Source organism: Meriones unguiculatus, chromosome 1 (assembly GCF_030254825.1).
Source record: "Meriones unguiculatus strain TT.TT164.6M chromosome 1, Bangor_MerUng_6.1, whole genome shotgun sequence".
Classification (NCBI taxonomy): domain Eukaryota; kingdom Metazoa; phylum Chordata; class Mammalia; order Rodentia; family Muridae; genus Meriones; species Meriones unguiculatus.
In genome coordinates, this window is record NC_083349.1 from 1814559 (window position 1) to 1840670 (window position 26112).

Consider the following 26112-nt stretch of genomic DNA (forward strand, 5'->3'; position numbering starts at 1 on the left):
CTTGGGGAAAGCAGAGGAAGGCCCTCACAGTACGGGGACGCCCGGGAATCACGCTGGCCTAGAGGCCCGGGTGCAGACCCCCCTCCCCGCCCGGGGCGCTCACCGGGTGGTTTGGGGACTGGGAGGTCCCTGGGCGCCGGCAGGGTTGGGGGGGAGGCAGCGGCAGCCGGAGGGTGGGGCCGGGCGGGAGGGGAGGGGAGGAGGGGGAGGGGCGGGGTCGGGCGGCCTGCCGGGGAAGTCACACTCGGCCGCCGCGGCGGGCGCAGCGAGCGGAGACGCGCGGGGCCGAGGCGACCTGACCCGGACGAGCGGCGCGCGCGGGGGCCCAGGCGGGGGGCGGGGGGCAGCGCCGGGCAGCGCGGGCGGCCGGGGCCGGAGCGGCCGAGCCGAGGGGAGCGGGGACACGGGCGGGGCCGCCGCAGCTCCGGATGGGACCAGCGCCCGGGCCCGTTAGTCTAGGCAGGAGCTTCGGGAGAAGCCGTCCCCGGGAGAGTCACCCCTGCCCGCCCCTCCCCGCCGGCCCAGGCCTCGCTCTGCTCCCTGCCGGCCCGAGTCCCGGTCCTTCCGCGGGGGCGCCCTCCCACCTCTGCCCGGGGCTCAGGCTTGTCGCGGCTCCCTGCCCTCACGGCCCGGTCTGCTGTGAGGTGCTCCCAGGTTTCTTTGTACCAGCCTCCCCCAAGTCGCTCTCCCATCTCAGGCTCAGGACTCCCCCTTCTCGGCTTGGGGTTGTCCGGCCACTTCACCTTTCACTGTCCTCATCGCGGCCGCAGGCCCCCTCGGCCCCTCCCTCCCTCTGCCACCCTATCCTTAGTCCTCGGTCCTTGCTGTAAGCTGGTGGCCCACTCCTTCCCGACCCAGGCTTTCCCCCACCCCCTTCTTGCGTGGTCCCCAACACTTTCTGTGCGGGCTGAGCTTGTCCCCATTTCTCCTCCCGTCCCTCTTCCCCAGGCTCCAGGCTGGGTGGTGCTTGTGACTGCCCAGTAGGCCAGAGCGGCCCCTGGTTCGGGGGGCCGTGGGTCAGCTGCTTTATCCCCATGGCACTGCCATCCCTGCTGCTGCTGGTGGCAGCCTTGGCAGGTGGGGTGCGTCCTCCGGGGGCGCGGAACCTGACGCTGGCGGTGGTGCTGCCAGAACACAACCTGAGCTATGCCTGGGCCTGGCCACGGGTGGGTCCTGCTGTGGCACTGGCTGTGGAGGCGCTGGGCCGGGCGCTGCCCGTGGACCTGCGGTTTGTCAGCTCCGAGCTAGACGGCGCCTGCTCTGAGTACCTGGCACCGCTGCGCGCTGTGGACCTCAAGCTGTACCATGACCCCGACCTTCTGCTGGGCCCAGGCTGTGTGTACCCTGCTGCCTCTGTGGCTCGCTTTGCCTCGCACTGGCACCTTCCCCTCCTGACTGCGGGTGCGGTGGCCTCTGGCTTTGCAGCTAAGAATGAGCACTATCGCACCCTGGTTCGCACTGGCCCCTCTGCTCCCAAGCTGGGTGAGTTTGTAGTGACGTTACATGGGCACTTCAATTGGACGGCTCGGGCTGCCTTGCTGTATCTGGATGCTCGCACGGATGACCGGCCCCACTACTTCACAATCGAGGGAGTCTTTGAGGCCCTGCAGGGCAGCAACCTCAGCGTGCAGCACCAGGTGTATGCCCGAGAGCCGGGTGGTCCCGAGCAAGCCACCCACTTCATCAGAGCCAACGGGCGCAGTAAGTGTGGCCCGGGCTGTTGGGGGACAGGGGAGGAGGCCTACCGTGGAAGGCAGCACAGAAGATGGAGACAGGCATGGAAAAGCTGCAATGGTTGGGGTGGGGGAGCTTATGAGAACAGAGCGTCTGAGCGAGGGCCTCGGTTAGGAGAGAGCCTTAGCCTCACAGGCGAGGTCAGCTGGGCTGAGACAGGGCTGGGGGAGTGCAGAGTTGGGGAAGCAAGGTGGGTGCTCTGAGTGGCGGACACAGGCGATGCCCGCTCTGAACTGTGCACCTGCCTGGGAGCAGAGACCCTCAGATTGGAACGCAATCTCTTTGTAGCATAGAGATGACTCTGTGGGTTCAGGACTAGGTATATTTGGTTGGGAAAGCAGGGAAAGCTCATGCAGAAATTGTGAGATAAGAGCCTGCGGGCCTAGGGAGAGGCAGGCAGGAGGGGAGTATGGGTGTGAGGCACAGCAAACGCAGCTCTGGGGAAGGAGGCGCTTGAGTCATCACTCCTAGCTCTGGGGTCTGGAGTCGGGCTCTGAGTTGTACCAGATGGTCCATGTGGCCCAAGGGCACTATGGCATGAGCTCTAAGGGGGAGGGTGGGACATCTGCCGGCGGTAGGTGGGTAGGGTCCTCGCTTTAATGGGATGGCTGGGGGGGGGGGGCTGGGAGGGAAGCCGGCCGCTGCCTCAGGACGCCTCTTCGCCTGTCTTCCCAGTTGTGTATATCTGCGGCCCTGTGGAGATGCTGCATGAGATTCTGCTTCAGGCCCAGAGGGAGAACCTGACCAATGGGGACTATGTCTTCTTCTACCTTGATGTCTTTGGGGAGAGTCTCCGAGCAGGGCCCACACGTGCCACAGGCCGGCCATGGCAGGACAATCGAACCCAGGAACAGGCCCAGGCCCTCAGAGAGGCCTTTCAGGTATCTTTGGAACCCAAACTAGCGATGGGAGGAGGCACTGGTTGGAGGTCTGTTTGTCACAAGGCCCCTCTGAGGCCTGGGGATAGGGCAGGAGCTGGAGCTGTGGAAGTGAAACAGTCAGAAAATGTGTCTGGGACCATTCTTCCTTCCCCAGGTTTGTGACTGTGACTTCATGTGCTTGCCAAGACTGACTTTGGCCACTGCCAGAAATCTTAGGTACTTTCCTGGGTGCCAGCAGTGAGCTAGAATGCAGGAAGGGAAAGGTCTGAGCCTTTCCCTAGAAAGGGTGGCCATCCTTACCGGAGAGGCAAGGTGAAATTACAACACAGTAAGTGAAGAAAGGAGACAGTTTTGTGCACGAAGCAGAGTCAGTTCTGGGGAGAACAGTAGTTACAGGCTTTTGTAAAGGAAATGAGACTTTTGTAATTTTCATGGGACAGAGTGGTGGGACAGGGGTCCAGAAGCCTGCGTGTGCAGGGGGAGATGATCTACACGGCCTGGTAAGAAGGGAGGGTTTACTTAAGGAAAAAGAAAAGGGTTTTTTGAGAGAGGGTCTCATTCAGGCCCAGACTGGCCTTGAACAAATACTGGTATTACAGATGTGAGCTTTAAAAAGGGTTTACTTAAAGCACATCTGGAAAATAGGGTGACAAGGACATAATCAGAGTAAGAGGACTTCGAGTGTTAAGGACTGGGATTTGAGTTTCGTGTCTGTGTATAACATAATTTAGGCTGTGTTAGAAGAGGAGCGTGATTCATGCTCAGCAAGGAGCGAGGTCATATGGTTTGGACTATGGCGATGCTAGGAGGAATGGAAAGATTTATTTACAGAAGAACTTGCAGAGAAAGTTGGTGCTGCTGAGCATTTTCTGCCTCTGCCCCAAGATGTTAGCAACCTGCTCCCTACAGAAGGAAACCCCAAGTCCTTTCTATGACAGCTAAGACTTTGTAGTTAGCTCTCTACCTGTAGCTTCTGTCACTTCCTGAAGCCCTCATCCTGATTAATCTCTGGCCAGCCTGGGCCCCCTAACTTTCTGCCTTTGTGCACTTTTGCTCCTTTTGTGTGCACTTTGTTTTTCTTCTTCCCTCATTCTAAACCTCCCTCTTGAGATTATGCCCTAGAATCTCCCTGGTTCCTCAGCAGTTCCACACTGATTTGTGTATGCACTTATCCATAGCCCTCAAAAAGTACTTGAGGTGGCTTACAGAATAATGGTAAGGCCCTTCCCACTCCGAGATTCTCTGGTTCTAAGGAGAGTGTATACGGGCTGGACCTGGGTGGCCATTCTTCTCCAGTGGGGAAGGTTTTATGTGGCTGTGACTGTGTATTTGGTTGTGACTGGTGTGTCTGACTGGGACATATCTGTTTGCATGTCTGCCTCTTAGTCTGAGTGTCATACATGAACATGGGCAGTGACGGGGCAGGATCTGTTTATGCTGTGACCTTTTCCTGAAACACTCATCTCACCTGTGTCTATATAATGATTCCATGCTCTGTAAGATTCAGAGCAGTACTCGGCCTTCTAAGGAACAATCCCCAAGTCTCAGCCTGAGTAAGTCTCTTACTCTGCTGCTTAACTCTACCTACCAGAGAGCACAGCACTCAGTTCATGTTTGAGTCCCTTAGAGGCCAACTCACTGTTAGTATTTACTGAATAGCTGTATGGCTTCATCGCTTTCCTTGGTACTGCTATGCAGTGCAGAAAGCAGTAGAAATGCACTGTCTTTTTGGAGTTTACAGTTAGTAGGCGAGACAGACAAGAAACAAGCTGGTTCACGGGTGATAAGCTTTACCAAAAGAGAAACAGCTGACTGGCATGAGAAGACCCTCTTGTGAGGTTCAGGGCTGCACCTCTGCCAGCTCAGGCAAGGCATGTCTGCACCTTTCCTAGATCATGGCACTCTGTGGTCATCTGGGGAGGAATTTTGGTTTTGCTTTTTATTTAAGTTCTGGAATTCAACCTAGGGCCTTGTGCACGCTACATCCCCATTCCTGAGCTGTGGTCTTTGCACAGAACAAAAATCTCTTCCTTGTTTGAGAGTCTCTAGCAGCATAGAGACCACAGCCATTACAGCAGGGAAAGAGAGATCTAGTCAGTAACAGCTATATCAGTTAGTTAATTCTTGGTTCCTCCCCACACTGTAGGCCTCGTCCAGATGAAAAAAAAGGGGAGGTTGTTGTTACAACGTTAGGGAAGGGAAACAGGCAGTGACGCTTAGGCTCAAGGGGGACCGAGGCTTGGGGTGGGTGAGAAGGAGGCAGCCTTAGAAAAAGCGCTGCCCGGACTGGAAGAGGGAGAGCTGCCCGGGGCACAGTGGTTAGCCCTGGCCAAGAGCGAGAGAGCAGCGAGCTCTTCCTCTAGAGATGCTGGTCCCCTTGGGTCTCAGACCAGGCCAACCCTGAAAAGATGGTGGGTAAGGCAGGGAGGCTGTAGACTCCCAGAGTTTTGGTAAGAGGCTGCCAGGTCAAGTCAAGGGTGCCGGCACAGTCAGGGTGCCAGCGACCGGGGGGGGGGGGAGACAGCTGAGATTAAACATATTGATAGGATTCTTCTTTTCCATTCAGTCAGCGCTGCTCTAGGACATGAATTATGTTCATCTTTGCATTCCTCGTACCTAGCATGTAGTAGATGTTTAATATGTATTGAGTCAAATTGAACAATGTGTGTGTGTGTGTGTATGTGTGTGTATGTGTGTGTGTGTGTGTGTGTGTGTGTGTGTGTGCGCGTATGTGTGTGTATGTGTGTGTGTGTGTGTGTGTGTGTGTGTGTGTAGGTAGGTAGAAGGGTGGATAGGTTTAGGAATTATTTCCGAGAGTAGACCTTCCAGGCACCATAAACCAAGATAATCATCCAGGACAGGCAAGAAAAGTCAACAGAGTGGAATGTAATAAGCAGCCACACTGGGAGGATTCAGGTTTGCACTGAGCAGCTGAGGATACAGGGTCAGAAATCCTGAACCACGAGGGCTCCTAATGGGAACACCTGCCACAAGAATGGAGGAAAGGAGCTGTGTGTGGTAGCACTACTCTCTAACCTCAGCACTTGGGAGGCTAGCCTGGGCTACCTGCCAAGATCCTACCTCAAACAAACATCATCAAACAACAAATAGGCTAGAAGAAAGCACTCAGCCAAAGGCTATGGAAGACAGTCTCTCGTTCTGGAAGCCATGCATGGCTTCTTCAGGCCATGGCTGGCATCACTTCCTGCTGTGCCCAGAGCAGGTCTCGAGATGGGCGGTGCCCACCTGGCTTGCCCCCCAACCCCTTAGTTTTGGCAGTGTTGCTTGTTCAGTTTTCCACTTGGGGGCCACCATGAACTGAGACTCAGCTGCTTTTGCCTTCTTTTTAGCTCTTGAGTAAGTACGGAAATTGTTTGGAGGTCTTTTTTTGTTTGTTTTTGTTTTTGTAGCTAGTTGGTAACCACAGTAAAACATTTTCAAATAGCCATTTTCTAAGTGTGGTCTTGAGATCCTGGGAACCCCAGAAACTCCTTTAGGGGGCTGTGGAGTGAAAGCTGCTTAAAACTAACATCAAGATCTTACTTGCTTATGTCACTGTTCTCTGGTGATCGCACGGTTGGATTTTTTAGAAGCTACACCATGTTCAGTTCCCAGCGATGCCACTCCAGCTCCAGCGGCATCCGAAGCCTAAGGGGGTGCTCTCTCACTCTCTTTCTCTCAAGTGAAAAGGGATTCGGAGTTTATGAAAATTTTTGTTTTTAAGATAGGACCTGCTGTGTAACCCAAACTGATCTTGAAATTCCCATCCTTCCGCCTTCCTCTCCAGAGTGCTGGAACTGCAGGCATGTGTCACCACCCATGGTAAAAAACTTGATTCGTGTTAGCTTAGGGATAAATCTTCCACCTGAAGAGCTACAGTGTCCAGAAAGTAATAAAAATCTATTATCAGCTTTTGTTGAAGTATAAATTGTGCTACTCTGATCTTTTTCCAACTCTTTGCTGACTATGTCATTTGTCAACATTACCACACCTTTCTATTTTTGGAACAGGTGTTAATGAATGAACCCTTCTAGCCAGACCCCGAGGAGTACTTCCTGTCTTCCCCTTCCCTCCAGAGCCTCCTTTCCTTTTTTCTTCCTCCTTCGTCCTTTTCTTCTTTTTCTCCTGCTTGAGAGTGAATGTTAAAAGTGTAAAATCACCACTTTCATTGTGTCCCATAAGTTTGAGTATGTTGTGCCTTCATTTTCATTTAATTCTACAAAATCTTTCATTTCTTTTTTTTCCTGACCCAGTGGTCATTGAGTAGAGAGCTGTTCAGGTTCCATGAGTTTGTAGGCTTTCTGTTGTTTCTGTTGTTGTTGCATTCTAGATTTAACCCATGGTGGTCTGAGAAGATACAAGGGGTTATTTCAATCTTCTTGTGTCTGTTGAGGCTTGCTTTGTGACTGAGTATATGATCAGTGTTGGAGAAAGTTCTCTATGGTGCTGAGAAGAAGGTATGTTCTTTTGTGTTTGGGTGGAATGTTCTATAGATGTCTGTTAGGTCCATTTGACTCATAACATCAGTTAGTTTCATTATTTCTCTGTTTAGTTTCTGTCTTGTTGACTTGTTCATTGGTGAGAGTTGGGTATTAAATCAGGTCTCTGATGGGGTTGAAGAATAGATAGTTATAGTTTCACAGTTAGACTTAAGTTGTTTAGGATTTAAGAAAATGTTTTAAAGTCTAGAAAGATTTTTTAAGTTGATAAATACTGTATATGATAGAGAATGATTTAGGTACAAAACTTTAGACCCACCTAGAGAGGATAGATAGTATTTTCTTCAAGGTTGCCAAATACAAATGAGCTAAACATTTTGAATGTAACTTTTACATAAAATTTTCCTGATTGTTTCATAACTGTTCTTACTGTATGTAGTTTATTATAAAGTCCTTATGCATTTGAAAAAAATGTGCATAATCAAGCATGTAAATCCCCCAGTGAGAAAAACCCTAGTTTAATATAACAAATTCGCAGTAGAAACTGACTTTCTTATTTTTTTACCTGGAACATATTGATAACTGTAGCTTACATGTGATATATCCAGTATGTCTGTGTGGTCCACATGTACTTTCTGTGATGAGGATAAACAAAACTGGTAGAAATGGCCAGATTTTTGTTCTGATTTTGTTGTTTTTTGTGAAATGGGGTCTTGCTATATAGACATGATTGGCCTGGATCTCACTTTGTAGACAAAATTGGCTTAATATTATAGAATTCCTTCTGCCTCAGCCTCCTGAGGGCTGGGATTACAGACTTCGTGAGGCACCATACCCAGCTTGAAATTGCTCGCTTTAAATCTATCGTGTCACAGAGTCATATTTCACAAAATGTATCAAACTGAGCTGTATCTTGTCTGAGCAGTTTCGTGTAGTTGTGTGATCCAAGGCTGAGCAGCTAGAGAAGGGTGAGGCTCAAAGGAGTGAGGCAGGTGGTTTGCTGAGGGACAGAGATGTGTTGATTCATGGCCAAGGCTACATGCATCATTTGTTTATCTGTGCAGTGTGTGTGGCATGTGACTTACATGCCACACATCTGCCTGTTAGTGAGCACACTGCCTACAGTAGCTCTTTCCTGTCTGTACAGTAAATCATGTTCATGGTTTTCATGGATGGAATTACTGTTTCGAGGTATCTCTCACAGGGCTTGAAATCTAACTGGCCGAGAGAAGGCACTGTGGCCAGTGACCTACTGTAAAAAGCCAGCTTTTATTGGGTAACGTTGTCAGCATTTAACACTGCTGGGAGGGATGTAGCTCTGGCTGGCCTGGAACTCGTAGAGCTCTGTCCACCTCTGCCTCCTGAGTGCTGGCATCAAAGGCATAGGCTACCACACCTAGCCAATCAGAGTTTTTTTGTTCTTAATAGTGGAAGGGGGCCAGAATGTACAGGACAGATTGCTACCATGAGAGTGGCAGTCTGGCAGGAGGCGTGATGGTAGAGGGCAGGTGGGAAGGTGATGGGCTGAGCTTGTAGATAGAGTTGATTTCTTCCTACTGCCACCTTTCCAGAGCCAGCCCAATCTGCCTTTCATAGAGGGGTGCCATTACCCCCCGATTCCCACACTCTCCATGCTCTCCACAGAGTTTAGTGCAGTTCAGCCTTCAGAACCGCTCCCCTTCCCAGGCATGGGTTATACCATGTGTGTGTGTTACCAAGCTTTTTTCTATAATGATTTCTTCCCCTCACGTTTACCATGACTCCTGTTTACTCTTCCCCATATACCATGGTCCAGACTGTACTGGTGATCACATACCGAGAACCCCCAAATCCTGAGTATCAGGAATTTCAGAATCGCTTGCTGATCAGAGCCAGGGAAGACTTTGGTGTGGAGCTGGCCCCATCCCTGGTGAGTAGATCCGAGAGTCAGAACAGGTTATGAGGAAGGGACTCGCATCTTGATTCACCATCGAATCTTGATCATGGAGCAAGTCCCATTTTTGGGTGGTCACTTCCATCCAGGATCCCTTTGCCCCTGGGCCAGGTGTATAGAGATGGCATGGTAGGGGTGGGAGGAGGGGCAGGAGGATACGGCAGGGGTGGAAAAGTGGGTGGGGGCTTCACGGGACATTTGGAAAGTGCTGCTGAAGTTGCTGCCCCCAGATGAACCTCATCGCTGGCTGCTTCTATGATGGGATCCTGCTCTATGCCCAAGTGCTAAATGAGACAATACAGGAAGGAGGCACACGGGAAGATGGACTCCGAATTGTGGAGAAGATGCAGGGTCGGAGATACCACGGTAAGAAGTGGGGCCGATGGAGGCCTGGGGGATGACACCAGGCTCAGGAGTACAGTGGGCAGAAGAAGAGATGCTTCACGGACCACAAGGAGAGTCAGGAACAAGCAGAGTAGATACACATCGAAAACCAGGGTGGGGAGAAAGCCTGAGACAGCGAGATTTCAGGGCCGGGAGGAGAGTGGGCCAGGAGGAGGAGAGTGGGCCTGGAGGAGGAGAGTGGGCCAGGAGGAGGAGAGTGGGCCTGGAGGAGGAGAGTGGGCCAGGAGGAGGAGAGTGGGCTGGGAGCAGATACCACACTTTCTTCTCACAGGTGTAACTGGACTGGTTGTTATGGACAAGAACAATGACCGCGAGACTGATTTTGTCCTGTGGGCCATGGGAGACTTGGATTCTGGGGACTTTCAGGTGACGGGAGAGAGGACAGGGAAGAGGAAGTAACCCTAAAATTCAGCCGGGACAGGATCAGTGGCGCTGGGGGCAGGAGCTTACTCCTGCTGCTGGAGCGGTCATGGTGGGAGTCTCGGGGAGGAGGCTGGGTGGCAGGCCCGTGGGCCCAGCGCTCTGCTCCCTCACAGCCAGCAGCCCACTACTCAGGAGCCGAGAAGCAGATTTGGTGGACAGGCCGGCCTATTCCCTGGGTGAAGGGGGCCCCACCTTTGGACAATCCCCCCTGTGCCTTTGACTTGGACGACCCATCCTGTGATAAAAGTGGGTGTGTGCAGGGACTGGGAGCAGTCCCCCCCTTTTGCCCCACCCCTGTGCTCTGCCTCCACCACTGACACCCACTCCCACTCCTAGCTGTATTTTATCTTTGTCTGCAGCTCTCTCTCCTTCTTCCCCTCAAGAAAGCTGTGCGCCCCCTGCACCTATGTCTTTCCCCTCAGCCCCCTCCAGTCTTTCTCAGGGTCTCTCTCTTTCTCTCCCTCTCCTTCAGCCCCACTTTCCACTCTGGCGATTGTGGCCCTGGGCACAGGGATCACCTTCATCATGTTTGGTGTTTCCAGTTTCCTAATTTTCCGGTGAGTTCTGGGTTTCCCACCCCTTACCTCTCTCGTGCCACACGGCCTCTGGCAGAGGACAGGGATCCTTGTCTGGGGTGTGGGCGGCAAGTCTCTTAGCCTGGTGTGGCTTTCTTGGACTAGCACTTTCCTCTCTGGCCTTTTAATTTGGTTGTCCTTTATCCTAGATGTTTGTTTTGCTTATGTTTGTAACCTGGGTAGACTAGTTGTTTTGTTTTTGTTTGTTTTCTTGAGACAAAGTCTTGCTATGTAGCCCAGGCTGGCCTTGACCTCAAGATCCTACTTCCTCAGCCTCCTGAGTGCTGGGATTACAGATGTGTGTCATGGTACCTTGTTTGAATACTGTTTTTGTTTGTTGGTTTGTTTGTTTGTAATAGGGTTTCACTGTAGAGCCCTGGCTGATCTGAAACTCAGTATGTAGTCCAGGCTGTCCCTGAAATCAGGGATTTGTCTGCTTCTGCCTTTCAAGTGCTGGTATTAAAAGTGTTCTCCACCTTGCCCAGCTCTGGATACTGATTTTTAAAAATTATTTTCATTTATTTATCTCCTGTATGTCTCTATGAACATACCACGTGCCTGTGTGGTGCTTGTAGAGGCCAGAAGAGGTCATCAGAACCTCTGGAGCCTGAGTTACAAGTGGTTATGAGAGGTCCAAGATGGGTGCTTGGAATTGAACTCGCGTCCGGAAGAGCAGCAGGTGTTCCTAACCATGCCTGCAGTCTGATTTTGGGTAGAGTTAGGATCAAAAGTGGGTTTCTGTGCCCTGGCTATTCCCATCCTCCCTCCTTGTCTCACTCCCACTAATATGCAAAGAAACTTACTAAGTTCTGAATATTTGGGAAATCCAAGATCAAGTCACCAACAAATTTTGCGTCTGGTGAGGTGTACTTTCTGGTTTGGGCAAAGTGGTATTTCACTGTATCTCCACATGGTGAGGGCGGCCAGCTTAGCTCCCGGCTGGGATGGTGCTGCTCACTGGTAGAGCACTTGCCTAGCATATTAAGGCCGTAGTTTTGACCCCTAGCGTGGAAGAAGAAAATGGAGAGAGATGAGAGAGGAGGGGAGACAGGGAGAGGGGAGAAAGAGAGAGACAACACAGCTGTGTGTGGTGGCACATATCCATAATCCCAGCATTCGGAAGGCCGAAGAAGGAAGACCATCGTGAGTTTGAGGACTACCTGGACCCTGCCCAAAACCAAACCAAAGCAGACCTCTTGGCCTCCGACACGGAGTGCACAGAGGCACTCACCGGGACGTGGTGCACGTTTCTTGATGTCCCCGTCCTGCTCTGGCGGAACAGTGGCAGCCTAGCGGGCATCAGGACAGGGCTTGACAGTCAGCTGAGATATGCAATCCTCACAGAAAGCTGATGCTGGAGAAGGAGCTGGCTAGCATGCTGTGGCGCATTCGCTGGGAAGAACTGCAGTTTGGCAACTCGGATCGTTACCATAAAGGTGCAGGCAGCCGCCTAACACTGTCCCTGGTGAGTCCTTGGCCTCCACCGTCACCTGAGTCCCTGTTTTCTCTTGTCCTGGACCTTTCCCAGCACGCTGGCCTGTAGTGATAGACCCTTGCACTACCACCACCTAATGTTCCTTTCATCCTTCCGCCTCCATGTTGCCCTTGGCCCCAGCGGGGATCCAGTTACGGCTCGCTCATGACAGCCCATGGGAAATACCAGATCTTTGCCAACACCGGTCACTTCAAGGTGAAGAGTTATCTGCTTGTTCTGGTTCCCAGCCATTTCACTGTGTCTCATCCCCATCTGCCATGTCGAACCTCTGGCCCCCCATAGCCCACTCTCTATACCCGGCTAAGCTCTTAGATGCCCTCAGTTCTCCAGTGTTTCTCAGACGCTCCTCCTGACGCTCAGTTTCTTTCTCTCTGTCTGCCCCACCTTAGGGAAACGTTGTTGCCATCAAACACGTCAACAAGAAGCGCATTGAGCTGACCCGGCAAGTTCTGTTTGAACTCAAACACGTACGTTCTTGGGTATGAGTGAAGGATAAGGGTGAACAGGGAAGAGGGGACTGGCTAAGACCGTAAGGGACTCGTGGATCACAGTTCCCAGTTGTGGGTATAAGTAAGAGAAAGTCCTTTCTCTCTGTGGTATGTTTTTGTATCTAAATCTCAGTGTTGTCAATTCTCTTGTTCTCTTGTTTTTCTGCTAGATGAGAGATGTTCAGTTCAACCATCTTACTCGGTTCATTGGTGCCTGCATAGACCCTCCCAACATTTGCATTGTCACTGAGTATTGTCCTCGTGGGAGTTTACAAGTGAGGGACAGGTGTAGCAGATTGTGGTGGGGTAGGGGAGGTCCCAAAGTCACATTGTGCAAGTGATAGCCACTGAGACTTGGGACAGACACTGATCTCTTCCATGTCACTGCCAGGATATTCTAGAAAATGACAGCATCAATTTGGACTGGATGTTTCGCTATTCTCTCATTAATGATCTTGTGAAGGTGAGTCTTCTCCACCCACTTAAAATGCCACCATTGTTCAGCCTTTACTACAGTTTCTCTCTGAGACCTTAACACGCTCCACACCCTCTTTCTGGTGGTGGAGTGATAACAGGTAAACTGGGGTTCTGGGTTATAATTGGAGGGGGGCGTTTGACCTGCCACGGCAGTCCTGTGCTCAGGGAGGGCTCTTGTCTTCCTGTCCCAGGTATCTTAAATGTTTCTCTAGTGTCTCTTTTGCCTCAAAGGGGTTTGCTAAAAAAAATAAAAAAAAATCCCTTAGCACTAGCTGGGTATGCCTTCATATGGAAGACAGAGGCAGGGGAAATGCTCTGATTGTGAGCCCAGATAAGGCTTCATAGTGAATTTCAGGCCAGTTTGGACTACATAATGAAATCCTATCCAGAAAACGAAAACAAGAAAAAAAAATCAGCGGAAAGACGTCTCTTAGTTGGATGTGGGTAGTGCACCTATCATCACAGCACTCACTGCGACAGGAGGATTGGGTGTTTGAGAACAGCCTGAGCAGCATGGAAGACTCTGTATCAAAACAAAACAAACCAAATCCCTTGAGCAGCGAAAAAATGAGTGATGTCTCCAAGCACTTATTTCTTATTGTTTCATGCTGTAACCAGTATTTGGAATGTCTATAACTAACTGCTAAAACATGTCTATTCTTTAACTAACTGCTAACGATGACATGTTTATTCTTTAATTAACATATCTAAATTTAACTGTTTTATGTTTGTTTGTTTTGGGACTGAGTCTCCATGTGTAGCCCTGCTTGAGTTAGAACTATCTGTGTAGACCAGCTGACCTTGAACCCAAAGATCCGCCTGCCTCTGCATCTGTGCTGGGATTAATGGCATTCACGACCACTGGCGGCTTTCATTTCTTTTAGCGACAGGGTTTCATGTTGCCCAGACTGGGCTCAAACTTACCATATAGTCAGAAATTGCTTTGAATTCTGATTCTTCCATCTCTATCTCCCAAATGCTAACACTGTAGGTGTGTACCACCATACCTGGTTAGAGACTGAAATTTTTATTAAAAAAAAAAAAAGATTATTGGTTAAACTAAGAAAAAGGAAGGAAAATGCACTAAACCTTTGTTCCCATCCCAATGGTCAGTTATTTCCAAATGACCCAGAAGCCCTCAATGGTGAAAGCATCCAGGTGAATCTTGCATGGGTTAGAGAGGTGTTCAGGAGAGGTCTCAGAGGCAGTCCACCTGATGACAAGATCACCTAGCTGTGCATGATGCTGGCTCAGATTTTCTGCTAAAGTCTCAGTATTTTTTTTATTAATTTATGCATATGAAACGTCAAGTGAGAAAAAATCAGGTAAAGCCAATGTAGTTCTCTACAGGAAATGTGATAACTATGAAAAGCAGGATTCCGTTTGCAGTTTCCATAGCAGTAAAATCATCAGTTTGGGCTTTCCAAAGGTGTCTTGATACTCAAAGGAATAAAGAAAAGAACTCACAGACCTGGAGCTCAACATTTATAGCCTGGTGATTCCGGTCACCACACCCCAGCCTCTGAGCCCCTTTTTGGCTGTCTGCGCTGACTAGGGAGAGAAGTGTGGCTTGTCCTCTCCACACCAGCCTTTTAACTTCTGTGAGGCAAATGTTCTGACAGCTCTGTTTCCAGGAAGCTATGCTTCTGCGCTGGCTTGGCTGTTGTTTCCCACCTCTCTCTCTCTCTCTCTCTCTCTCTCTCTCTCTCTCTCCAAATTTTGCTGTCTTTTTCACTCCTGTCTGGTCCAGCATTCTCCTAATGGACCCCCTTCTGCCCCATCCGTGACCTGCTTCCTAGACACAGCTGAACAGTAGCATTCCAGCTGGCTGGTTGTTTGTAGTGCAGAGACTAGGCCAGAGTCTTGAGCTTTGTCTTCCTAATTAGTAGCTAGGCATGTGACACCACTTGAGGTGCCATACTAGTGGCTGTTCCCTTCACAGAAGGCTGCCATTTCCAGGGAGGCTTTTGGTGGTTCTCCTTACTCCTACTCTCAAGGATTTCTCCCTGTCCTTTGTGCCTGATACCTCAGTCCTATTTATGGTACCAGGAAGGAATGTCTCTCCCTTTCTGCCTGCGTCCTCAAGCAGAGGCTCTTCAAGGAACACCATCCCAACTTAGCTGCTTGTTTTTAATGGTCTCAAGATCCTTTATTTTCTGATTGATTTTGGGTTAGTGGTCTCGATATAGTTATGTGTTAGCTGGATCATCTCGTGGACTGGGTGCTTAAGCCAGGTGTGACCAGTCCAGGCATGACCAAGACATTGCTCTGTCTTCTGCAGGGTATGGCCTTTCTCCACAACAGCATTATTTCATCTCATGGAAGTCTCAAGTCCTCCAACTGTGTGGTGGATAGTCGTTTTGTGCTCAAAATAACAGATTATGGTCTGGCTAGCTTCCGATCAACTGCTGAACCTGACGACAGCCATGCCCTCTATGCCAGTGAGACTGCTCCCTGCATCACCACCTCTCCCGGCTCTCCCTGACACCTCCCCCCTTTTATATTGCCCTTAAGGTCTTGATCATTTCCTCCCAAGGAAGATGTGAGAGCTAGCCCAGTAGCAGTAACATGGGGATGTGCCCAGGTGAGACCCAGGATACCCTAGCCAGCCTGTACACTCTTTGCAGAGAAACTGTGGACTGCCCCAGAACTGCTTATTGGGAACCCCTTGCCAACCACAGGCATGCAGAAGGCAGACGTCTACAGCTTTGCGATCATCCTACAGGAAATAGCGCTTCGCAGTGGCCCCTTCTACTTGGAAGGACTGGATCTGAGTCCCAAAGGTGAGAGTCAGTTGCTATTTATAGCCTCCTCTGCTAGAGGAACCTGGTTGTTCATCCAAACTTTCTGTCACCCTCAGAGATTGTCCAGAAGGTGCGAAATGGTCAGAGGCCATATTTCCGGCCAAGCATTGACCGGACACAACTGAATGAAGAGTTAGTTTTGCTGATGGAGAGATGCTGGGCCCAGGACCCAGCAGAACGTCCAGACTTTGGGCAAATCAAGGGCTTCATTCGCCGGTTTAACAAGTGAGAGGGCACTGAGGCTCAGAGGCTCCCAGGGATGAAAGCCTCATCATTCTTAGTGGACGAGGCTGGTGGGCCCCGGGCATGGGTTGGACAGGAAGTCCTGCTGGTCTTGAAGACCTTGGAGCAGGTGTCATAGCCTCGCCTCCCTGCAGGGAGGGCGGCACCAGCATACTGGACAACCTCCTGCTGCGTATGGAACAGTATGCCAATAACCTGGAAAAGCTGGTGGAGGAGCGCACACAGGCCTACCTGGAGGAGAAGCGCAAAGCCGAGGCTCTGCTCTACCAAATTCTACCCCAGTAAGAATGCTGTCCCCGCTTCCAAAAAGTGTCCTTGGGTTCTGCCTCATCTATCTTCTGAGAACTTGACTGCAACCCTGGGAACCCTACTGTGTGACTTCTTGCCACAGTGAGGCCCACTGGCTACAGGCTAAATGCTCCCACTTTGTCTTTAAAGGAGCTGTGCTGTGGACTTTCAGCTTCTGTCAGTCCTTAGGGCACTGCTCTTCCTCACCTTTGTCTCAGCAACTGTTTAGAACCATTTCAACAGAAGTGCTTAGCCCCACATGTCCCTCACAACTCCCACCATCTGCGCACCCCACTGTGTGCTAGGTGACATCTCATTCACTCTCCTTTTCTTCCACCGAATCCAGCTTTCATGTTACAGTGTGGCTGTGCCAGAGCCACAGACCCCCACCCTGTTTCCTGGAGCTGGGCTGATGGTGCCCCCTTGCTTCCTAGTTCTGTGGCAGAGCAGTTAAAACGGGGAGAGACGGTGCAGGCAGAGGCCTTTGACAGTGTCACCATCTACTTCAGTGACATCGTGGGTTTCACAGCTCTGTCAGCTGAGAGCACCCCCATGCAGGTGAGGGCTGTGAGCAGGTGTGGGGGCCCCAGGGTCCTAGGAGCCTAACTGGACTAGTTTGCTATAGAGTTCTTTGGTCTTTTGGCTTGAGGGTTGAGAATTATTAGGAATTTGGGCACACATTTCAGAGCCTCTGCTTTTCCATCTTATTAGGTGGTGACACTTCTGAATGACCTTTATACCTGTTTTGATGCCATAATTGACAACTTTGATGTCTACAAGGTGAGAATTGGAGCTGATATCCTTTTTTTCAAAAAGATATTTATACAGTATTCTACCTGCATGTATGTCTGCAGGCCAGAAGAGGGCACCAGATCTCATTATAGATGGTTGTGAGCCACCATGTGGTTGCTGGGAATTGAACTCAGGAATTTTGGAAGAGCAGCCAGTGCTCTTAACCTCCAGCCCCTGACATCCTTCCAAGACTCATTTGAAACCCAGTTTCCTAAACCCTGCATACCATATAGACTGCACAGTCAGTGCCCCCCAAGTTTCTCCAGCACCCGTGTTCTTTAGAGGGTGTGACTATAGCAAATGTGGACACTGGTCTAACATCTGTGATTCTCAGGCTTTCCTAATCACAGCCATCACATGCTTTATCCCCCTCAGATGATGTGGGCACAGACTGATTTTGGGGAAAGACATGAGTACATGTTATAAAGCTCTTTGTTAAAGTCACTGAGCTGGCCTAATTGTGCTTGGGAATGTGCTGCATTTGAATGTTGGTTTAATAGCTAATTATGTGGCCTTAGGCAAGGATCAGGATTTCTCTGAGCCTTTGTTGTTGCAGCATATATTAGTTACATGAGAACTGATAGGCTGGTGAAATGGCTTGGTGGGCACCAAGCCTGAGGACGTAGGCTCCCTCTCTGGAATCTATCTGATGAATGAGTGAACCAACTCCCATAGGTTGTTTCTGACTTCCATATTTGTGTGTGTGCACACACACACACAAACACATGTGAGAACATTTTTTTTTTAAGTGCCTAACTTTGAGTATGGCATATGGCAGATAGTAATGTTGGGCATGGTGACACCTACCTGTCATCCCAGTGTTTAAAGAGTTTGGGGCAGATGGATCATGAGTTTGAGGTCAATGTGGTTCACAGGGAAAGGCAATCTAAACAAACAAGGCTCTTTTAAAGCTACATTCTCTGATGATTCTCTAACAAAACTCCCATAAATCCTTTACTCAAATTCATCAATTATTTTTATTTTCTCCTATTTATTTTAGATGTCCTTCTCCCTCCCTAGAGTGTTTGGGAATCAAACCCACAGCGTTTCCCATGCTAATCTATTCTACTGCTTGGCTCCATCCCTGGTCTTATTTTATTTTTTAAAAATTCATTTAATTATCTTCTGGACCATTTGAGAGTCAGTTTGAGACACAGTACCTCTTTATCCCTAAATGCTCAGCGTGGGTTCCCTACAAACTTCACCGAGCACCGCAGGTTTGGAACAGTTACAGTGGCAACTTTGGCTGCTTCTTCACTCTTGACAGTAGGCTGTCTGCTCCACACTACTAAGCCTGCCTGCTTGAGCTTCTTTGAGCGTTTGGGTTCTTTGGACTAGAGCAGTGATCCTGTCCACTTGTTCAGCAAGTGCCACTGAGTGTTGACAGGGTGCTGGGGTCATGAGGTGGAGTTGTGTATTTCCTGGTCTGACCTTCTCTTATCCCAGACTCTCAGGGCCATGGCATGCAGTTCCTAGTCTTTCTAGTCAATCATGGCCTTGCAGGCTGTCAGGGATGACTCCTGGTGTCTGGCTTATCTTACTTTTTTACTCCCACTGATACAAGCTAGAGATGAGCGATTAAAACTAATTTTATTATTTATGTGTGTGTGTGTCAATGTGACGATGTGTCACATGTGTGCAGCTGCCCATGGAGGCCACAAAAGGGCATTATATTCTCTGGAACTAGAGTTCCAGGCGGTTGAAGCTGCTATGTGGGTTCTGGTCACTGAACTCAGGTCCTCTGAAGCAGCAGCCAGTGTTCTAACTCCCAAGCCTACAGATGACCCTTTACTTTTCCTTTTAAACCAGGTGGAAACCATTGGGGATGCTTACATGGTGGTATCTGGCCTCCCAGGCCGAAATGGTCAGCGCCATGCACCAGAAATTGCTCGAATGGCCCTAGCATTACTAGATGCAGTTTCTTCCTTCCGCATCCGCCATCGACCCCATGACCAACTCAGGTTGCGCATCGGTGTCCATACTGGTAAGGCTAATTCTCACCAAGCCCTGGTGTCTGCTTCTCCGGTCTCTCCCAACCAGTATTTTGTTGTTGTTTTGTTTTTTTTGAGACAGGGTTTCTCTGTGTAGTCCTGGCTGTCACTCTGTAGACCAGGCTGGTCTCAAACTCACAGAGATCCATCTACCTCTGCCTCCCGGGTGCTGGGATTAAAGGTGTCCACCACCACCACCTGGTAACCAGTTTGTTTTTATAGGACCAGTCTGTGCTGGGGTTGTTGGCCTGAAGATGCCCCGGTACTGTCTTTTTGGAGACACAGTAAATACTGCTTCTCGAATGGAGTCCAATGGTCAAGGTGGGGACATCAGCCTTTAACTCCAACCATGACCTGGGTCTCTCTGGCTTTTTTTCTTCTTTCCAGAGTTCCTCCTTATCTCTTGGTTGGATAGTTCTGAAATGCCCCAACCTTGGGCATATATTGATTCACAATCCTGCACTGAAAGGGTTGGGGCTTCTTGAGGGCCAGCTGCCTGGGGAAAGCACTCCCCAGCACCGTCAATCCTCCTCCGGCTTTTTGTTTGATTCTTCTTTCTCCCTTTGTTCCTGATCTCTACACCCCCCACCCCAGCTCTAAAGATCCATGTCTCCTCAACCACCAAGGATGCCTTGGATGAGCTAGGATGCTTCCAGCTAGAGCTCCGTGGGGATGTGGAAATGAAGGTGAAGGCAGGCCATGGGGAAGCAGATCATGGGAGGATGGAAGTGGGAGAAGAGAGGGAGGTAAAGATTGACACAGAAGAATCTGAACTATGCTCACTCCCCTGTCTCCAGGGAAAAGGAAAAATGAGAACTTATTGGCTCTTAGGAGAGCGAAAAGGACCTCCTGGACTCCTGTAAACCCCAAGCCAGACAAGCTCCTGCCGCTGGCACTTGGATGGACAATGGCCACAGTCTCTGCACACAACAAAAAACAGACATTGTCATATGAGATGGAAAACATTCACAAGAAAATCCTGCCTTATATGGAAATCACAGCTCTCTGCAGCTCAGCCTTGTATATACCTTCCCGTCCCGGCTTTGTCCTCTTCCTGACTTTTGTAAATATCTGTATCTAGACCAGAATATTTTGTCCAAGTATAAAACAACAACAGTAACAAATCATGGTGTCATTGTCTAGAGATGCCCAGGCCATCCCAAAAGAAGAACACTGGGTGTGGAAACAGTTATTCACAGAATCAACAGTTAGTATCCTCAGGATGAGAGTGCTTTATATGAAACCCTCATCAAGTGCAGAGAATTAGCTCCACCCACACCTACCTCTGTGGTACAAACAGAAATAGAGTCCAAATTCCATGTCCCCTTCCCTCCTTAACCCTTAGACTGGAGTTGTTCTCTCCCTTCCACACCCCTGCCCTCCTCCAAGGCAAGGGAAGACACCGTTTGGTGGGGGTAGCTGTCAAGTTCATAAGGCAAAGGCTGTCCCAGAGACAAGGGCACTGGTGTTGAGAAGCTGCAGTTCTTCCGGAATGGTGTGTCCAGTGTCGTGATGTTACTGACGCCCTGAAAGAGTCCCAGGAGAAGGACAGCTGCCACCCTTTCCTGAGCTAGAACAGAGGAGCCTCTCTCCCGCACCCCAGCACCCAGTCACCCCCACACACCCGCAGCTGCGATGCTCGCTGTATCCAGAAGGTTTCCGGCTGTTCCTGGCAGTAATCATGAGGCTATAAGGGAAGAGATATTGAGTAACTCTTGGCCTTTGGTTCTTTCTCAAAGCTTCCGTGTTTGCTGCTTCCCCTCTATTGGGAAGAGCCCAGCTGTGCAAGCAGAGTAGGCTGGGTTCTCACCTTGGTTGGGGCTGGAGGCCCTGTCTGTACTCCATCCACTCTGTAGTCATGGTGTGTTACCGACTCGGTCTCAAAGAACTCCCTTGTAGGTTCTTGCTCTTCTTGCACCTCTTTGCTGTGAAGCCCTGGGAGAGGTCAAGGCCGATCCCAGGTTTTCTCCCCGCCCCCCCCTTCCCAGGCTCTCACCAGATCTGGTCATGCAGGAGCTTCTCCAGCATGGCTTCACGCTTCCCTAGGGGCAGGCAGAAGAGGAGTGTGGTCAAGAAGCAGTTTTGGAAATGAGTTGAGAAAAGAAGGGAAGTCTTGGGGTTTGCCCATAGAGCCACCGAGCCCCACCAGAAAGCCCTGTCTCTTTTTTTCTGCCCATTGGGCTCTTTCTGGTCCCTTCTTTCATGCTTCACACCTCGAAGTGGTTGACAGATGTGTCTTGGAGGCTGGTATGAATCTTTCTGCGTGGTGATACAAGGCATGGGTGATGGAAGTTGTATGCTCAGCAGTCCTTTGTGTCCATCTCGGAAGAAGTAACTCTCAGGGACATCTTGCAATCCTGGAATTTGATCCAGGTGGTTGGTGGCTCTCTGTGGACCCCATGGTCAGTGGTTATTAGTTCCCTTCTCATACCAACCTTCATCACAAACTGTTGGCTTCCCTGGGAAACTGAGGTCAACCTTCAGGGAGAGGGGCCAGGTCAAACTTTCATACCTCTTCTTCCCAGTTGTAAAGGAGGCAATGGCCACGCGGCAGTGTCTTACGGAAACAATCAGGTTTGGATTTGGTGTGTTTGTATGGCCCTCGTACTCCAGGTTCTGAGACTTGCACAGGTTTCCAGGGGTGAAGGTATATCTCCTTGGGGTAGGGCAAACTCCATTCATTAAAATCAGGGAGCAGAACTGGTGGAAGGCTCTTGAATTCTTGAAGGGGGAGGGATAACTGCTGACCTTATAGCAAGGTCCAGGGGCAAGAACACATTCCAGTGTGGGAACAGATCCATAGGCAGGAGCAGGTCCGGGTCTGGGTCCGGGTCCGGGTCCAGGTCCAGGTCCAGGTCCGGATCCAGGTTCGGGTCCGGGTCCAGGTCCGGGTCCGGGTCCAGGTCCGGGTCCGGGTCCAGGTCCGGGTCCGGGTCCAGGGGTAGGTCCAGGGGCAGGAGCAGGAGCAGGTCCAGGGGCAGGAACAGGACCAAGGGCAGAAGCAGGACCAAAGGCAGGAGCAGGACCAAGGGCAGGAGAGGATATAGAGGCAGGAGAAGATGATACAGAGGCAGGAGAAGATAGAGAGCCAGGACAAGGTCTAGCGGGAGGACCAGGTCTAGAGGCAGGACCAGGTCCAGAGGCAGGACCAGGTCCAGGGGCAGGAGAGGGTTGAAAGCCCTGGTCAAAATCAGAGCAAGGGCCAGAGCCAGAGCTACGGCCAGGATAAGAAGGGCTTCCACTGAGATCGGCGGCTTTACAGGGGATCCGAGGAATATAAGAAATATAGAGGGGCTGATAGCCAAACTTCCCTTGGCCTGTATGATGGAAAGAAGGGCAGGGTGCCTCCACAAGACTGTCAGAGGAGGGCTCTGTGTATAAAGCATACTGCTCCGGAGCCTTGGCACATATCACAGCTGGGGCCGCCCTCGGACTCTCACTCGAAGTGCTCTCTAGCCCTTCAGAGCTGGGCTGTATATCTAAAGGTCTGAAAAACCAGAAACATCAGTTGTCAAAATCGCAGCAAAGTTAGTTCGCGGACTTTTCTTGTTCTCTTCTATCTATAGCTCTTACGGAGAAGCAAAGTCCTCCGAAGACTCGGGAGTCTCCATTTTCAGACTCCACCTACTGGGTTGCCATAGAGACAGCAAACAACTCCGGGAGACTGCGCACAACCCGAGCTGGGCGGACCCAGGGGTGGCGGGTAGGAGATAAACAAACGTTGGCTCTCCAGGGCGGAAGTCTTAGACTTGGTGCTCTCCGGTCGTCCCGGCTCCATGCTGCCTCACTTGGGCTTTTAAGGTTCCACTAGTCTGAACACTTGCCTCCATGTCCAACTTAATTCGTTGTGACTAAGGTGATTTACGGGGATACACTGGGAGACAAGTAGACTGGGCATCAATATGAACTCCCAATTGTTTGGTTCATTCCCTACGTTGGGAGAGCAAAGTCTTTTTTTCTTTTTTTTTTTAACAGTTTAGGGATGAAAATATATAAGGTCCGATAATGCAGCTCAGTGGTAGGATTGCTTGCCCAGCATGCGCAAGGTCCCGGTGCAGTCCTCAGCACACATAGAGATAACAGCAAAATGGAAGGGGATATGGTACAACAAACAGGTCCCGGTCGCCATCCAGGCAAATTTCTACTGTTATTTTTTTCTAGAAGCTTGACCAGGAACGGACCATTAGATTCTAGCAGATCTGCACTATACACTCCTTTAACTACTGACTGGGTCTTAGAATGTTTTATTCTGACCATGGTCAAGTGAGATTCAGAGCCCCAGCCAATTTTCTTTTACCTTTGCGGTATAAATTTGTTACATATTTAAGACAAAGATGCAAAATTGAAGGAAAATAAGTTTATTAACACCACAGGATTCCTTTTCCCTTTTCCCACCCAAGCATCCAGGTCTGTAGTCCTTGGCCACCTGGCAGGATTAGCCAGGTGGCCACTGCAGCTGCCGGCCTCCAAGTACATGAATGTGCAGGTGATACACAGACTGTGCGCCCATCTTCCCATCATTGACCACTGAAACAGTGCTTGAGGTTAGTGATCATGATCAAAGAATAAAGAGCACCCTGAGAAACAGACTCACGGACGAGTCACTCACCAAGTCGATACCCATCCTTCAGACCCTCAGCCTTTGCTATCTTCTTGGCCACAAGGAGTAGGTGTCCCAGCAGCTATAGGGAGAGGGGAGGGACAGAGGTCGCTGCCTCCAAAGGAAGCAAACCTCTTGCTCCATCCAGACAACCCCCTGACCGTTTTCCTCACCTGCTGGTCTTCTTCTTCAGCCTGGCTAATTCGAGGAATGGGCTTCCTGGGAATGACCAGAAAGTGCACAGGAGCCTGAGGGGCCACATCCCGGAACACCAGACACTAGGAGCAGCGACAGGTGAGGGCACTGTTACTTCATTGGACCCAATGGTGCCTATCAAATTCTCAAGAGCGTTGGACCCTCACCTGCTGATCTTCATATAGAATGTCAGCTGGGAGGCTTCGGTCCAAAATCCGGGAGAAGATGGTCGGTGCTTCTCCTCCAGGCGCTGCTTTCTGAGCCTTGGTCACTTCACTCCCGTCAGTCACACCTGCATTTCCTCGAACCTGAAGGTGGGGCAGGTGAACCCAAGGGAGAGACTGTGCTGGCAGTACTTTTCCTACACATTTAGTTGGGGCTGTGAGAAGCTGGGCTCTTGAGTGTTACTACCGTAATTCCAAGAACCCATTAGTGATTCCACTGCAGGGAAAAGTTCCTGAATTTCAGAGCCTGAGCAGCAAAGGGTGGGCCAGATGATGGTGGACCTGGCTACAGAACAAACTAATTACTATGTAGGATTTAGGAGTGCGATTCCTTTGAGTCTGCCTAAGAAATCTAGCACCGTACGGTCAAAGGACCCAGCATGGCAGTTTCAAGAGTGACATCTCCATCTGGGTGTGGACTTGCAGCTAGGATGGGAAGGCAGTGTGGGGCATAAAACACTGTCCCCAAAAGCAAATAAAACAATATTGAGCTCTCAGTTCCTATGCTACCCTCTGAAAACACCTGATGAACCCCTCCTACAGCTTCAAGGGGTGTTGTGAATCCCTTCCTAGAAGGGCTTGAAGCTCCTTACTGTTTCTACTCATTTCTACTTCACGGTTTCTGATCTTTAAGCCTTGTTACTTGATTTACGTATTTAATATGTTTGTCCTACCTGACATTGACAAACCTCTCATTTGGGTGTCAAATTTGCTATCTTGGTGTGCAGCCTTCCTGTTATTGTTGCTATGCAGGCCAAACTGGCAAAGTCCTGGTAATTCTGTTGCCTCACTTTTCTAAATGCTGGGATTACAGGCATGTGCCACCATGCGTGGCTTCTTACATTGGATTTTTATTCCCGTAACTTGAATCCGCGTAGTTATGTAAGAGTTCAGCTAAGTGAACTCGGAGCCGGTAGGAAGTAGGAATACCCCATTTTCCCACCGATTCAGTCTGCGCATTACACTGCAGCGAAACAGTGGAATAAACTAAATCGCTTCCGCAAAGTGTGGAAGATGAAGTGCGAAAATGGTGCACATGTATCCCAGGGCCAGAGGTCCGAGGAGGACTCCCAGGAAGCACTCCCTTCCTGCAGGGGTCCCGGCAGAGGCAGCCCAGAGCAGGCGCTCGGCCAGCAGCACCCTTTCTGTTCCAGCCCGGATGCCCCGCTGTTCCCGGGAAGCGGCTGCAAGCCGGTCGCTTCTCCAGAGGACTCGAGCCGGACCTCCCAGCAGTCCCTGAATTTGACCCTTGGGAAGGCAGTGGCTCCGCGGGAATGCGCGACCCGCCTGCCGGCCCCGGAACACACTAGTGCCCGCTGGACGCCTCGCTCTCTGGCTGCCTCTCACCTGCGCCCGCCGGGGCCCCGCGGCCCCCAGCGCTGTGCGCGCACCGCGCAAACCCGCCGCCAGCAGCACGGCAGCAGCCATCTTCCCGGAGCCTGCCGCCTGCGGGCGCAGCCCCATTGGCCGCGTCCAGCTTGGAGGCTGGCCCCGTGCTGCGCGTCATTGGCTGCCTCTGCCGACGCAGGGCCAGTTTTCGTTTGGTACCGTGAAAATTCTTTTTCCATTGGATCCTTACGCAGTTTCACTAGGAGACACATTCCCATTCCATTGGAAGAACGAAACCTGGGGGTGGGATATTTTCCTAATGGGCTCAGGCTTACCGCCTTGACCAAGCTTAGGTTGCGGCTCCTGAATGGGTGGGACTTGCTCGTTCTTGGCCCGTCCCTTTTAGCTCTGGCTCCCACTGGTGGGGGTGGGGGGAGAGGGTGGGGCCTCGCCACCTGCTGCACAAAAGGCTAAATGTAGCGCAGCCCCTTCTCCCTCCGCATTGTCCAGAAGGGCGGGGTTCAGAGGACCTTTGGCGCTTATTGGCTCCCGAAGGCGGGGCTAAAGGCGAACTGGGCCCCTCCCCCGTCTTTTTAATCTGTAGGGTAGGTACCTAGTCTTACCAATTTCAGCCCTTTGACCACTTCAAAGATTTAAAACATATTGTATGAAAAAAAATTAAATTAAGGTCAATTTATGTTCTTGCTCCCACTTACAGCAGACACAGAAGCCTATGTATGCTGCACTAGGTATTACATTTTTCCCCGCTTCATAAGTGTGTGGTTAGCTCTATGCC

At 50.6% G+C, this 26112-nt stretch overlaps 3 protein-coding genes across 6 annotated transcripts; 1 reads left to right on the forward strand and 2 right to left on the reverse strand.

Annotated features, from left to right (window-relative positions):
• The first annotated feature begins 240 nt into the window (after positions 1 to 240).
• Positions 241 to 20092, forward strand: Npr2 (natriuretic peptide receptor 2). Of its 2 annotated transcripts, XM_021658449.2 has the most exons (22): positions 241 to 1701; positions 2410 to 2615; positions 8850 to 8963; positions 9218 to 9353; positions 9664 to 9758; positions 9929 to 10061; positions 10288 to 10372; positions 11735 to 11855; positions 12006 to 12080; positions 12275 to 12352; positions 12544 to 12648; positions 12765 to 12836; positions 15132 to 15291; positions 15478 to 15633; positions 15711 to 15879; positions 16032 to 16178; positions 16620 to 16743; positions 16897 to 16965; positions 18787 to 18961; positions 19191 to 19289; positions 19563 to 19654; positions 19766 to 20092. In XM_021658449.2, the coding sequence occupies exons 1-22, from the start codon at positions 1035 to 1037 to the stop codon at positions 19829 to 19831; spliced, it is 3144 nt and encodes a 1047-aa protein (XP_021514124.1). In that variant the 5' UTR covers positions 241 to 1034; the 3' UTR covers positions 19832 to 20092. The 2 variants fall into 2 exon arrangements, with proteins under 2 accessions (XP_021514124.1, XP_021514125.1); XM_021658450.2 differs by lacking the exon at positions 12006 to 12080.
• Positions 20093 to 20176: 84 nt separating this feature from the next.
• On the reverse strand, positions 20177 to 23196 carry Spag8 (sperm associated antigen 8). Of its 3 annotated transcripts, none has more exons than XM_060378641.1 (8): positions 22542 to 23196; positions 21717 to 22455; positions 21481 to 21624; positions 21182 to 21356; positions 20965 to 21010; positions 20779 to 20893; positions 20593 to 20655; positions 20177 to 20494 (listed from the first exon to the last, which is right to left on the reverse strand). In XM_060378641.1, exons 1-8 carry the CDS (start codon positions 22577 to 22579, stop codon positions 20303 to 20305), a joined length of 1512 nt encoding a protein of 503 aa, XP_060234624.1. In that variant the 5' UTR covers positions 22580 to 23196; the 3' UTR covers positions 20177 to 20302. The 3 variants fall into 3 exon arrangements, with proteins under 3 accessions (XP_060234624.1, XP_060234625.1, XP_060234623.1); XM_060378642.1 differs by having other exon boundaries at positions 21182 to 21325; positions 21404 to 21624; XM_060378640.1 differs by having other exon boundaries at positions 21182 to 21325; positions 21404 to 22455.
• A 114-nt stretch (positions 23197 to 23310) lies between these two features.
• Hint2 (histidine triad nucleotide binding protein 2) lies at positions 23311 to 25492 on the reverse strand. The gene is made up of 5 exons (XM_021658458.2): positions 25335 to 25492; positions 23931 to 24071; positions 23742 to 23846; positions 23578 to 23650; positions 23311 to 23495 (listed from the first exon to the last, which is right to left on the reverse strand). The coding sequence occupies exons 1-5, from the start codon at positions 25449 to 25451 to the stop codon at positions 23404 to 23406; spliced, it is 528 nt and encodes a 175-aa protein (XP_021514133.1). The 5' UTR covers positions 25452 to 25492; the 3' UTR covers positions 23311 to 23403.
• Positions 25493 to 26112: the final 620 nt, after the last annotated feature.